Here is a 13,412-nt window from a genome sequence, read left to right as displayed (position 1 = left end):
TAATATACCAACATCTTTCTCATGAAATATTTTAAATCATATAATTATCATAATCCAATGCACCATCTTAGCTGTATTATATCTCATAGATTACTATTGGAATGGCAGAATGCCTTTGAAATTCCACTGAGCAACAGTAAATGTGATTGCATCTTGAGTTATACCAAAAGTGACACCACATGAAGTTTAAAAAATAAAATAAAAATCCTGTCAATTCCCCTTTTTTGTTGTTTTAACAACCTTGTAGTCAACCTTGTAGTCATCAACTTAAGGGTTAATGGTTAATGATGTAAATAAAAAAAAACAGACTGACGTCAGAAACTGGCTCTGTCTAACACACTTAACTTTAACCAGAGGGAGATGTTTGAGTGATGCAAGTTTGCAGATGTTTTCAGAATTTTTCTAATGTCATTTGTTCTTTTTTTTAAATTAAGTTTACATATGTTCCTAGATAAACATTCTCTTAATTTTGACATTATGAATAACATAAATAGAGTAACATGTCCAGAAAGAATGCATTCAATCTGTCATATAAACAGAAATATCCAAACAGTCCTGAGTTGTTCAACAGTATTAAGATGATTAAAAATGTACAATTCTGATATTTGAATATCTGAAATTATGAATCCTCTTTCAGCTGGTATTTTGGAAAGTTGGGGCGTAAGGATGCAGAGAGGCAGCTTCTTTCAACAGGGAACCCGCGTGGAACCTACCTGATCCGTGAGAGTGAAACCACTAAAGGTAATAAACAGCACTTGCTTATTGCACACCATATACTGGGTTATGCAAATGTTCACTGAGATTTCATGAAGAATTAAAAAATTCTTCTAAAAAATGAGTCACCCTCATATCTCAAAGTTTTTTTTCCCCCTTTCCATATTTTGAAGGTCTATGGGGCCCAGTGTTTAAACATTCTTCAAAAAATCTTCTTTTTGTGTTCTTCACAAGAAATAAATACATAAAGGTTTGCACAACATGTCGATGAGTCAATTAATTCAGAATATTTATTTTTGGGTGAACTATCAATTTAACATTTCTGGTTTCTTAACAGTTCTATCTACAGTTGTTTTTAGTACTAAAATAATGTTTTTTAACAAAGAAGAAACAATTTCATTGACAAATGATGAGATAATTTCATAAAAAAGGATTTAAAACAATTCCTTTTTAGAGGTGGCATGAATGCAATCCAATAATTGATGTTAACTATGTGTTATACAAAATGTGGTAACATATTTCATCAATTAATATTCATAAAATACTTTTTAAAGAAGCCACTGAATAAGTAGAGCATGGAAACCCCCTCACTTCCATGAAACATTATGATGTAATCGAGGCAGTCTCCCTACAATCTAAAACCACTTAAATGGGTGTATAAATGTGCATGTTTTGCAATAAACATAACATATATTATTTCTATGTACATAAGCATCTTTATATTAATAGTTTTTAAATTAAATTATATCATTCACAATGCTTCATAGGATTGTAGTTATTTTCCTCATTAAAGTACTGATTTTCAACTGCTTAAAATTAAAGTTTGTAATGTTTTAATTCACCTCATAGCTGATTGGTTTAGTTTATGGCTTATAACGCTTTTTATTAAAGACTTTTTTTATCATTCCTACTGGAAAATTATTGGGGACTTCCAGATACTTCTGGAATCAAGGCTGCTAAAAAAGTGGGGTGGCACTTTACACTCTATTCTGTCCACATCGTTAGAAGAATGAATGTGCGAGAATAATTTACGGAACATCATTCTATTACAGTACTCTTTGAACAATGGAAAATAATTGGTTCTCTGTTCTCAACCGTAAATGTGCTACACAACAAAATGTCTTACTCAACACAATATTCTTCGTTATACAACACCATCTTCTGCACTGTACATTACTACACAATTTTTTTTATTACACTGCACAAAATTACTGCACCACAGCAATGCTTCTGTTGTGTGTCTGTTTGGCAGGTGCCTTCTCTTTGTCTATCCGGGACTGGGACGATGTGAAGGGGGACCACGTGAAACATTATAAAATCCGTAAACTGGACAGTGGAGGATATTACATCACCACTAGAGCTCAGTTTGAGACCCTTCAACAGCTGGTCCAGCATTACACGGGTAACACGCATGCAATAGACATGCTTCTCATTCCACAGACCCAATACACAGAAGCTCTGACATAGACACAGATCATTCTGACACAGAGTTATTGTAGGTAATTATTTTTTAACTCAAGATCATTGTTAGATGCCTGTTAGAGTTGCAAAGTCATGGTTATATCCCATAATGCCATTCACAGTGCTTTTGCAGCTCCCACGGAAAACCTCAACTGAATAGCGCTCACTCTCTCTCAATAGGATGTACTTTGTTTGTCTATGCTCCAGTTAACATATTGTCCGTTAATGCATCTAGAATGAGTCGTATGGATTTTAGATAGCTTGTACATTTTGCTTCTTACATGACCTCCCATATTGAGCCCAGAGAACAAACACACAGATACTCATAATAATACATTCATCAGGATGACCTTAACTGTGTGTCAGTGTCACTTGCTCTGTTGATGCTACGCTAAGATGGCTGTTTGCTTTAGCTTAACACTTCCTCATTGTTGACCGGCTTCAGATTCAGCAGTAGAGCCTTGTGTTTGTCTTGGTAATGCGCCCTGTTACAGCAGTGCATTTAAAACCAGACTCTGGAGTCTGTTTCACATTTGCTTCGGTTGCTTGGTTTAAACCTTAGCACTATTCCACCACCTTACTCTTGTCCCCTAGGATTTAGATTTAAACTAGATTTAAACTAGTTTTAAACAGCGCTGACAAACAGGAGAAACACTGTGCACAATGATACAGTCAGAAGGCTTTTCAATCTACAAAACACCATCATTTACCATGCATTTACTGTAGTAATACTAACTGCACCATGGTATTGTGGCAGAAATGTTGGATATTCATATTGAATTTTATTATATCATTAATGTAGACATGTATACATGTATTAAAGGAGTAATGGAATATAATTACAGTATTTTTTGTGATTTAAGCTATAGCGTTTGTGCATTTATATTAAATGTATTTTGCTACAGTTTTTTCATACAAATACCATAGAAACCATATAGTTACATTTTACCATGGTATTGCTATATGTATGGTTTTAATTGTGGTTATCTTGATATAAATGTATGCTACTATGAAAGACAAATGGTTAATTTTAATAAAACTCAAACAGTCAGAATATTTAAAATGTACCATATAAAAATGAGGTTGTTATAATTTTTACAGATGTTACTGTTTACATATGCATCCAAACTCAAGCTACTACTACGATCAACTCAAGCTACTGTCAAATGTGCACAAAAACATATAATATTATTAATATTGCTGCCTGCACTGCAAATTGTGCCGAAGATACATGCCATCAAATACAGGCAACATAAATGAACTAAGAAATTATTTATTCTATTAAGATATTTATTTTGCAAAGGAAAAATGGCTGAATAAAATGTAAAAAAAATCAGTTTGTGAAGTAATTTAAAACCACAATTAACGATATGGTTTCTACAACATCTCAAAAATGCATCTCGAGACCCTCGCATTCCACGCTGGACTTTTTTAAAAACAATTCCTGAGTGTTTTTAGACGTAAAGACGCAATCTGTGTGAACTTTAAACCTTACACTGCAAACAAAATGAAAATTCTGTCATCAATTACAAACCCTCATGTCATTTCAAACCCATAAGACTTTCATTCATCTTTGAAACACAAATGAAAAGATTTTTAATAAAATGTCCATTACACTAAAAGTTTAACACTTCAGAAAGTTCATAAATATATTGTAGCGGTTTAATCTATGCCTTATGAACAGACATGATCGTTTCATATAATAAACTGTTTTAATGCATACATAATGTGTAAAAAAATTAATGTAAAAAATGTATATGTTTTATTCACCTATAAACAAAACATTGAACAACACATACATACATTAAAGCACATCAAAGATGGCAAACAGAAGCTCAAATGTGCTTGCTTGATGCATAGGAACTATGAGATTTGTTCTCATGTGTCACACATGTAATTACTTTTACGAATAATAAGGTTTTGGACTTTCAATGGAGAGATAGAAATTCAATTTAAAATATCTTTTGTGTTTTGAAGATGAATGAAAATCTTTTGGCTTTGGAACAGCATGAGGATATTGATGACAGAATTTTAATTTTGGGGTGAACTAAACCTTTATGTAATGCATTATACTATAATAGGATAATTATATGAAAAAACATTAAACCCAAAGCATTAAATCAAAGTGCTTTCCAAACAAACTTTCAAACTCGAAGTCTGCACCAAAAAAAAAAGTGTGAAAACACTCTAGCCCGGAGATCCAGTGAACCCGATGTCGTCATCACACTTTTATTGCCATGTGTGAGAGGATCATGGTGTTGATGGCTGATGAGGCCGGATACATGCTCGGGTTCCTCAAGCTCAAAGCAGATGGTACTCAATGACCGATTCCTGAAATGATGTGCCTATTAGTGCAAGTATTCTGTTATCTCCGCTTTACAGTCCGGAGTAAACTTTACCTTTGTTAAATTTCAAAACAAGTCCAGTTGGCATGCCCAAAACTTTTGCCAATCATCAAGGGGCAAACAGCTCAAAAGACGCTATAAGACAGTTCAGACCGAATGTTTGATTGATAATCATCACAGTTTTTTTCAATCAGTTACCAAGGTTAGTTGTTGTAGTTTTTGTTTTCAAGTTCATGTAGAAAAATGTATTTGTCGCACAGTAAAGAGTATTTTTCATTGAAGAGCGTTCAGTACCATTCAATGTTTCATACACAAGTGCATAGGCCACTGGAAAAAAAAGCAACATGGCTCACAAGCTACACTTATTGCACTCTGTTTGCAGGTGTCATGCTGAAACTCTGTACTGCTTACTTCTGTGCTTCTGATGCTTTTTTCTCTCTCTGGCATTGTATATGTTTCTATGTGTCTGTGTATGTGCTCAGAGCGGGCAGCAGGGCTTTGCTGTCGCTTGGTCGTCCCTTGCCACAAAGGGATGCCAAGGCTCACTGACCTATCTGTCAAAACCAAAGATGTTTGGGAGATTCCACGGGAGTCACTGCAACTCATAAAGCGTTTGGGCAACGGCCAGTTCGGGGAGGTTTGGATGGGTATGGCCCCTCCCACTGTGTTTAGCAACAACCGACCAGAGAGGGAGATGGAGTGAGGTCAAAGTGAGTGCGGAGTCACTTTACAAATGTCTGGATATGCAAGCTAATTTATTTACCGATCGTCCTGGTTCAATACATGTTCAGCTCTAGCGAAAGCATTTGTGCCAACTCATCCTTCTGGCTTTTTAAAAAATACACAGTGAAAGTAAACTGGGCCAGTGTTCTGGAATGTTTAAAATTCCAGAGTTGAATGTTTTATTTTTGTCATTTTACAATTTATTATATTTACAATTCATCATGTGCCCTCATAATCTTTGATCAAAAACTTTAACTTTCCCTCCCCCTTGCAACGACATCTCTGATGACGAGGGCAGAACAGTAACCCCTCTCCTCCAGCATCCTGTCACTCACATGAGATCACAGCAATTAGCAAGCAACAACAATCCAATTCATTCCTGTTAGACAAAATCCCGCCCAACATTTTTTTTTTTTTTCAGCCAAGAAGCTTTTTCACTTAGAAATACATCATAGTAGAGAAGTAAAGGGGAGTACAATTTTCTTTTCATGTCGAATTTAACACTTAGGCCCTGTTCACACCTGGTATTAAGATGCATATTGGTCGATCAGATCACAAGTATGCGATGCTAAGTACAGGTTTAAACAGGGTCTAAAACGTTTTTTAGCTTGTCCACTTTCGGCCACTTCCAGAGGTAGTCAAAAAACGCATTTTGACCGGATTGCTTTAGTAGTGTAGACACTCATGTGGTCGAATGTGTTCGAACAGCCACGAAAGACCGCCTACTGACCTAATGTGTAAACATTAAAGGGTTAGTTCACCCAAAAATGAACATTCTGTCATTAATTACTTACCCTCATGTCGTTCGACACCCGTAAGACCTCTGTTCATCTTCGGAACACAAATGAAGATATTTTAGTTGAAATCCGATCGCTCAGAAAGGCCTCCATTGGCACAATGCACTTTACACTCTCAAGACCCATAAAAGGTACTAAAGACGTCGTTACAAAGTCCATCTCACTACAGTGGTTCTACAATAACTTTATAAAGTGACGAGAATAGTTTTTGTGCGCAAAAAAACCCTAAATAACGACTTATATCATGATGACCGATTTCAAAACAAGGCATCATGAAGCTTCGAAGCGTTATGAATCAGTGAGTCGATTCAGCGGTTTGAATCGCCAAAGTCACGCGATTTCAGCAGTTTGGATTTACGCGATCCGAATCATGATTCGACTCGCTGATTCATAACGCTTTGAAGCTTCATGATGCATTATTTTGAAATCGGTCATCACTATATAAGTCGTTATTTAGTTTTTTTTTGCGCACAAAAACTATTCTCGTCGCTTTATAAAGTTATTGCAGAACCACTGTAGTGAGATGGACTTTGTAACGACGTCTTTAGTACCTTTTATGGGTCTTGAGAGTGAACCGTGCATTGTGCCAATGGAGGCCTTTCTGAGCGATCGGATTTCAACTAAAATATCATTTCTGTTCCGAAGATGAACAGAGGTCTTACGGGTGTCGAACGACATGATGGTAAGTAATTAATGACAGAATTTTCATTTTTGGGTGAACTAACCCTTTAAGTAAATGTGCCATCAGGCGGGATGTAAACTTTGTCAGCTGGAGACCCAAGTTTGGTTTAAAGAGGAAAAACTTACCAAGCAGAATTCTCTCACCATTCCTGATTTCTAACATGCACTCACAGCATTCGGCTTGGTTATGTAGCTATCAGAGCAGAAAGGGCGGGATTTGTAAGTAAGTGCCAACATCAAAACACTAATGTTTTCGTTAAAGCTGAAGTTATGTTTAACCTAAAATAAGAATAAATTCTGAAAGGATTGTATATATTACATCCATCTCTGGAATATTCAGACATCATGAAGTGAGCGACCCTCTCAGAACAATATAGCCACACTCCTTCTCTCTCATTGCATGTTTCCCCGCCGTCCTCCTTGTTAACCCCTCTACTCCTCCCCTCTATAGAGAGTGCAGATGGTTTGTGCTATAAATTAACGGGTGTATGCATAGACTACACCCCTGATACGGTGGGACTTAGCCATGATTCCTGGGAAATCACACGCGAGTCTCTGATGCTGGACATGAAGCTGGGGGCCGGGTGTTTCGCTGATGTTTGGTGTGGTAAGACAGTTGCCTCCTCTCCCACATTCTCTGACCTCCCTAAGGTTTGAATTTTATTTGGGAGAAGCATTTTCATCTAATCCAGTCATATTGGTTGCTCACCTCAGTCCTATGACAATCTTCGAGAGTCCATCAACCTTTTCCACCCTTCTAATAATAGCAGTTCAACAAAATTGCTTTTAATGTTTTTATTTTTATTTTAAAGAATCATAGCTTATTTTTAGTGCTGTTAATCGGTAAAAATGTTTTTACTAATTAATCACATTTTTTTCTGTAATAAATCATGATTAATCGCAATTAAAAAACATTGGAGTTTTTAATATTTTGATACTGTAATAATTTCAGTTACTCTCCAAATTAATGAAGAAACAATTTAAAGACAGCATATTTTAAATATTTGTTGTAATGGCATCTTTTTATGAATGAAGGCCAGTATCACTGAAACATTAATGACGTTACATTACAGTATAACTGAAAGCTACCAATTTTTTTTTTTTTAATGCTTTAAAAAAATAACAACTTTTAATTTAATTGAACTTAAAACAATCTTTACATAAACCCATTATAATAAAAGTTATATTTACCCATGGCCTTCCCTGTTAGACAGTCTACACAGAAATTGAATAAAGTTATCAACACCTTTCTTAACTGCATAAATAATAAATGAAATATAGATTAATCATCATTAAAGCTACAATTTTCTCTGTTCCCGTTGTTCTTTGATGAACATTAATGACAGGCATCATCAATGCTACTATCACTTTAAGATTGGCCGCTGCCGAACACGACGCGGATCTGATGCGCTGTCAAGCTGTCATATAATGTAACGCTGGGAAAAAATGGATATAAAAACGGATGCTGCGTTAATTGCGTTAAATATTTGTAATGCGTTAAACTGAAAAAATATATCGCCCGCGTTAATGCGCTAATTTGCCCAGCACTACTTATTTTACATAACATTGATTTTTTTTAATTGCTTTCAAACTCCAGAAAGGGCAAAAAGTACTGTAGAAGTACTGTATATGTCCTAAGTCCCAAGGTTCTTTTTGGGTGGGGTTTTTTTTTTTAATCCTGTCTGAAATTTGAAACCTTTGGAGATGGTTTATTTCAAAATTCGGTTTGGAATAGCATGAGAGTGAGCAAACAATTACATAATTTTCATTTTCGGGTAAACTATTCCCTTAACTTAATTAATTAATTAATTAGTCCAAAGCGATTTGCATCAAGTCTTGTGATCTCATCTTTTTACGGAGCCCCTAAAGGGGCATGGTAATGGAAAATATATATTGCAATGCTTTTGCATTCCCTCACAAAGTGTTTGCGTGAGAAACTTTGCGAGCGAACGCAAAAGCATTGGCATATGTTTTATCCTCCCATCTCATATTTTTTCCATCACCATGTCCCTTTAGGGGCTTCCGTAATTAAATTAGATTTTTCACAAGAACAAATTTTACATGAGACAAACAATAGCTAATTTTGTACACACACACACACATTTTACACATACCGATTAATTTGGATAATTATTGTAAGAGCTTCGGTGATACTTCTACATGTGGTTATCATGTCATTGAATGGAGGTAAGAATAAGAACAGTAAGTATCAAATTGAGTCATAGGTGTTTATTATGACTAATGCCCCAGGAGAGTTTTGTCTACTGTTCCACTTTTAATCACAAGCAATCTTGTTTAATCTCTTACTTTCCCTATAACTTCCCTGTAGATGTGCATCCCAAAATATATCCTGAATCTGCCTATTATTATTATTGCCTTTAGGACACTGCTGGCATTTCGTTTTTAATGAGCAGAGTCACACAGATCAGTGGATTAAAAAAAAAAAAAAAAAGTACCACATTTGATGTAATCAGACCGTTTCAGTACCATCTTGACATTGCCTGCAATGGATAAAAAAAAAAAAAACAAGTACCACATTTGATGTAATCAGACCGTTTCAGTACCATCTTGACATTGCCTGCAAGTAAACACAAGATCATGTTTGTTACATTGTCTTCTGTAATGTGAAGTATTTCAAGTTGTGCTGGGCCAGGTGGGATTTTTCAGATGTCTCTATTAAACCAGGATAGGAGGAAGCATTTTAATGTCTAATTACAAACTTGACATTTAGAAATAGAATATCCACCATTGCAGTGTCATTTAAAGGCAAGCAGATTCCAGTATTGTGGAATTAACAATAACCACTTGTCCACCGTCGGGCCAAATGGTTCAAGTTGTATTTCCACTTGAGCCTGGAACGGCACAGCATGATTACAAACCGTTCTCTGTTCGGAATTCTCCACACAGTTGTCTAACCGTGCTGGCCGAGATATGAAACCATATCTGGATCAGCACGGAATGGAACGTTTAAGCAACTAGAGCAGTTTGGCCCAATGTTAGAAAAGCGGCTGATGTTGTTTTCTGTCTGTTGAATTCCCTACTATGTCCTGCAGAAAAACAGCCACAAAACACAAGTACAGTATAATCTGTAATCTATTTTCTATTGACCAGCAGTAGTTCTGATCACTTTATAAATCACTATTTTTGTTGTGTTATGAAGTAAAATTACCTAAGCGTCTTAAAAATAAGATAATATACTTTAGATTGCATAAGCAATATATTAAGATATTTTTACAAAATATATCTTCAAATATGTTTATTGATTTAATATTAAATGTAACAACATAATTTTATTTATATATATAACCATTTTAAAATTAAATCGGTTAGAACCTTGTATAAAGTAGGTTAGAACAATGAACCAAATTCAATATAGAGTTTATTCTCTGAAAAGAAGTCTTATAATCTTACACTATTTTGCTTCTCAATAATTTTTTTTCAAATATAGTATTTTTCTCATTTTAATGCTTAGATATTTTTACTGGAAAACAAGAAAAAAAACCTGCTTATATTACGAAAATGTTTTTTGGAGCGTTAGACCATACAGTCAAGCACACTTTCAGCAAATTGCCTTCAGCACACATTTGGCTGCAGTTGCGTTGTTGTTACCTGATCTGTATAATTCCTCATTTAAAAATGCTAAAACAACACAGAAAGTGACTACAAATGAACAATGCTATACATTGATTCTTAGTGAATTCCCCCATGAGTGTACTTGTGTGATAATGGCTGTTTTAATTGCAAAATGATTTTGCATGAACAAGAGGATTTTAAATATTTTCTGAGCGCATGAAAGTCATTTTGTGGCATGCTGTTCTGCTAGGCGCTTTGTGCTGTTGTACTGACAGTTGACTGTGTGTTTTTTGCTGTCAGGCACATGGAATGGCAACACTAAAGTGGCTGTGAAGACCCTCAAGCCCGGAACCATGTCTCCAGAGTCCTTCCTTGAGGAAGCGCAGATCATGAAGAAATTACGACACGATAAACTAGTGCAGCTCTATGCTGTCGTTTCTGAGGAGCCCATCTACATTGTCACTGAGTATATGGGCAAAGGTCAGCAGTTGTTCTCATTGTAAAAGTGAAGAGAATCCCTTAACCAGAGGACAGACATAGAATGTATCTATTTTAGCAGCACTGGTGGGTTTTGTAGGCCTGACAAAAAAATCCAATTAAAGATAAATCAGGATTGAAGGTTGATGTCCTAACCTCAAAAATTGTCACTTGAGGACTTGGACAGAAAGAAAAAGAAATTATAGTGGCCTACATTTAAAGGAACACTCCACTTTTCTACTTTCTCATTCCTGCGTAATAGTCGCGGATCTTCGTGGCCGTACCATGGCTGCAGTGGCACAATGATTCGTTGGTATTCTGTGAAACATGGTGGTAGTATACACCTTCGACTTACTATCACAGCCCTTTACAACACACAGAACCATGGCTAATCACACAGGTAAATCCACAACACAATTTGTCGGCTGCAAGCCTGAAACTTTCTCTGCAACTACACAAACTTAGTGCCGGTCACATTGAAAGTTACCTAGCTGGGGGTTACTTTCAGGCACTGTAAATCATTGCGCTGCTGCAGCCATGGTACTGCCGCGAAGATCCACGACTATTACGCAGGAATGAGAAAGTAGTTCCTAGCCATATAGGTGTAGAAAATCGCAACTTTTAATTTATCAGTTGGTCTTAGCACACGATGTAACTGTAGAAGAGTCAGGTTTTAAATAGGAAAAATATTGAAAGTGTCTTTGGTCATTTTTTGAATGAGATTCTAATGGACTGATCAGAATCAATGATGTATGCTAAGCTATGCTAAAAGTGCTACCGCCAGATACAAAGATCGGCTGAATGGATTCAAAAACGGTAAAACTCAACTATTTAACTCTAGGGGACTTGTAAAACGAGCCTATTTTCAAAAAAAGTGGAGTGTTCCTTTAATTTGAAGAGCTGTAATGGAGGAAACAGACATTTAACCTAATACTGCAGGAAAACCTAATGGACAGTGGATGGAAAAATTACTGAACTCCACGTTATTCAGCATCAAAAACATAATTTAGTTGAGAGCATAATCCACCCTCTCTCTCTCTCTCTTTTTTTAGTTCTAAATGTAAATGGACACTTATGATTGGCTAATCTCTCTATAATGTTATTGTCATTCATCAGCTAAGTCACTGCTTACTAAGAGGTGTTGATATGTAAAGGAACTGCTCATGGTTAAATGTTAATGTGCTCATGGTTGTAAAATCATGCCGTTTAGTTTCAATAAAGGGTATGGGGGGCCTGTGGAAAGAGCTTTATTTTTTTACATTAGAAAATGTTAACAGCACATCAGACACTTTTATTTCAGAACAACAAGGGATTGTGATTTTAATTACAGTTTATAAATGATTATGCTGGCATGTGTATACATGATCTTGTAGCAGAAATGTCTCTTGTATCCGTGAAGCTAACATGTGCATGTGTCATGTTTTAGGAAGCCTTCTAGATTTCCTGAAGGATGGGGAGGGACGGGGGCTGAAACTGCCCAACCTCGTCGACATGGCTGCCCAGGTACAACAACATCACTCTCTGTATAAATAGGCCTTCTAAGGAATTTCTCAGGTTAAATACAAATGAAACCTCATCTACAATGGTCCAGAAAGTATTTGGACACACTTAAAAATCACTGAATGTTAGGAATGCACCAAAATCTAAATTCTGGGCCGAAACAGAAAATTTAGGATGCACTTGGCCGAAATCCGAAACAGAAAATAAATGATCAATTAATTATTCAAACTTATTTTATAAACTCATTTTGTTGGTGAAAACATTTAAACGACAATATATTGTAATAACTTTACATTTATACATTAAAGAATGACATCACTAACAGTTTAAGTAAAAATATAATGAATATGTAATACAGTGCATATACAGGGAGTGCAGAATTATTAGGCACGTTGATTTTCTGATCATATTTTTTTTCCAGGCACATTTGACCAATTCCAAACCACAGTAATCCTAATAACTACTATTGATTTAGTATTTAATAATGTATAAGTGATATATAATTGTTCATGAAGGCTGGAAATGAAAATCACCTTATATTCAGGTGTGCAGAATTATTAGGCATGTTTTCTTTTACAGATAAATTGAGCCAAAAAAGAGATTTAACTCAGACTGAAAAGTCAAAAAGTATTAAATGCCCATGAGAAGGATGCAATACTAATGCAATACTAGACATTGCAGTTAAGGCGTGACCATTGGACAGTGAAATGCTCGTTGGGTCAGCAGGATCTGACAAAAACAGGTGGTGAAGAAAAGACACCTGTTAACTGCAAAAGAATTAAGAATTAAGGTGAAGAATTAAGGGTGAAACCATCAGGAACCCTTTAGACTCCAGCGCCACCATTTTCCAAAGCTGAACCTACCTGGAGTCTCCAGAAGTGCAAGGTGTCAGGATCTCAGAGACTTCAGTTAGGTAAAGAATCCTAAAAAATGACCCCCACTAAATAAGAATCATAAGCTGAAGTGTTGTAAAATACATGAAGCCTGCTTCTTTATAGGTTTTATAGGTTGAGAGTGACTCTTGAAGGACCAGCACCACATCCTCTTGCACCACTGTTTAAAGAATTCATCTTCCAGAATCTGGCAGTACGTTTTGGGAGTTCATTTTAGTCCATCCTGAAGTCCGTTTTTGCAGAGATGG

At 35.9% G+C, this 13,412-nt stretch overlaps 1 protein-coding gene across 6 annotated transcripts in view; it reads left to right on the top strand.

The window, feature by feature from the left end:
- The window catches only part of fynb (FYN proto-oncogene, Src family tyrosine kinase b), a 116,877-nt gene that overhangs the window by 88,586 nt on the left and 14,879 nt on the right, over positions 1–13,412 (top strand). For 3 of the 6 annotated variants that reach the window (XM_079831500.1, XM_079831502.1, XM_079831501.1), the window contains 5 exons: positions 638–741; positions 1,967–2,116; positions 7,173–7,328; positions 10,595–10,774; positions 12,198–12,274. In XM_079831500.1, the coding sequence (XP_079687626.1) occupies positions 638–741; positions 1,967–2,116; positions 7,173–7,328; positions 10,595–10,774; positions 12,198–12,274 (667 nt within the window). Of the gene's footprint in view, positions 1–637; positions 742–1,966; positions 2,117–5,002; positions 5,168–7,172; positions 7,329–10,594; positions 10,775–12,197; positions 12,275–13,412 lie in introns of all 6 variants that reach the window. The other 3 variants (XM_079831498.1, XM_079831499.1, XM_079831503.1) reach the window with 2 other exon arrangements.

Source organism: Gobio gobio (genome assembly GCF_949357685.1).
Source record: "Gobio gobio genome assembly, chromosome: 12".
In the NCBI taxonomy this organism is placed as follows: Eukaryota; Metazoa; Chordata; class Actinopteri; order Cypriniformes; family Gobionidae; genus Gobio; species Gobio gobio.
Note: the sequence above shows the minus strand (reverse complement) of the source record. Positions and strands in the feature narration are given on the sequence as shown.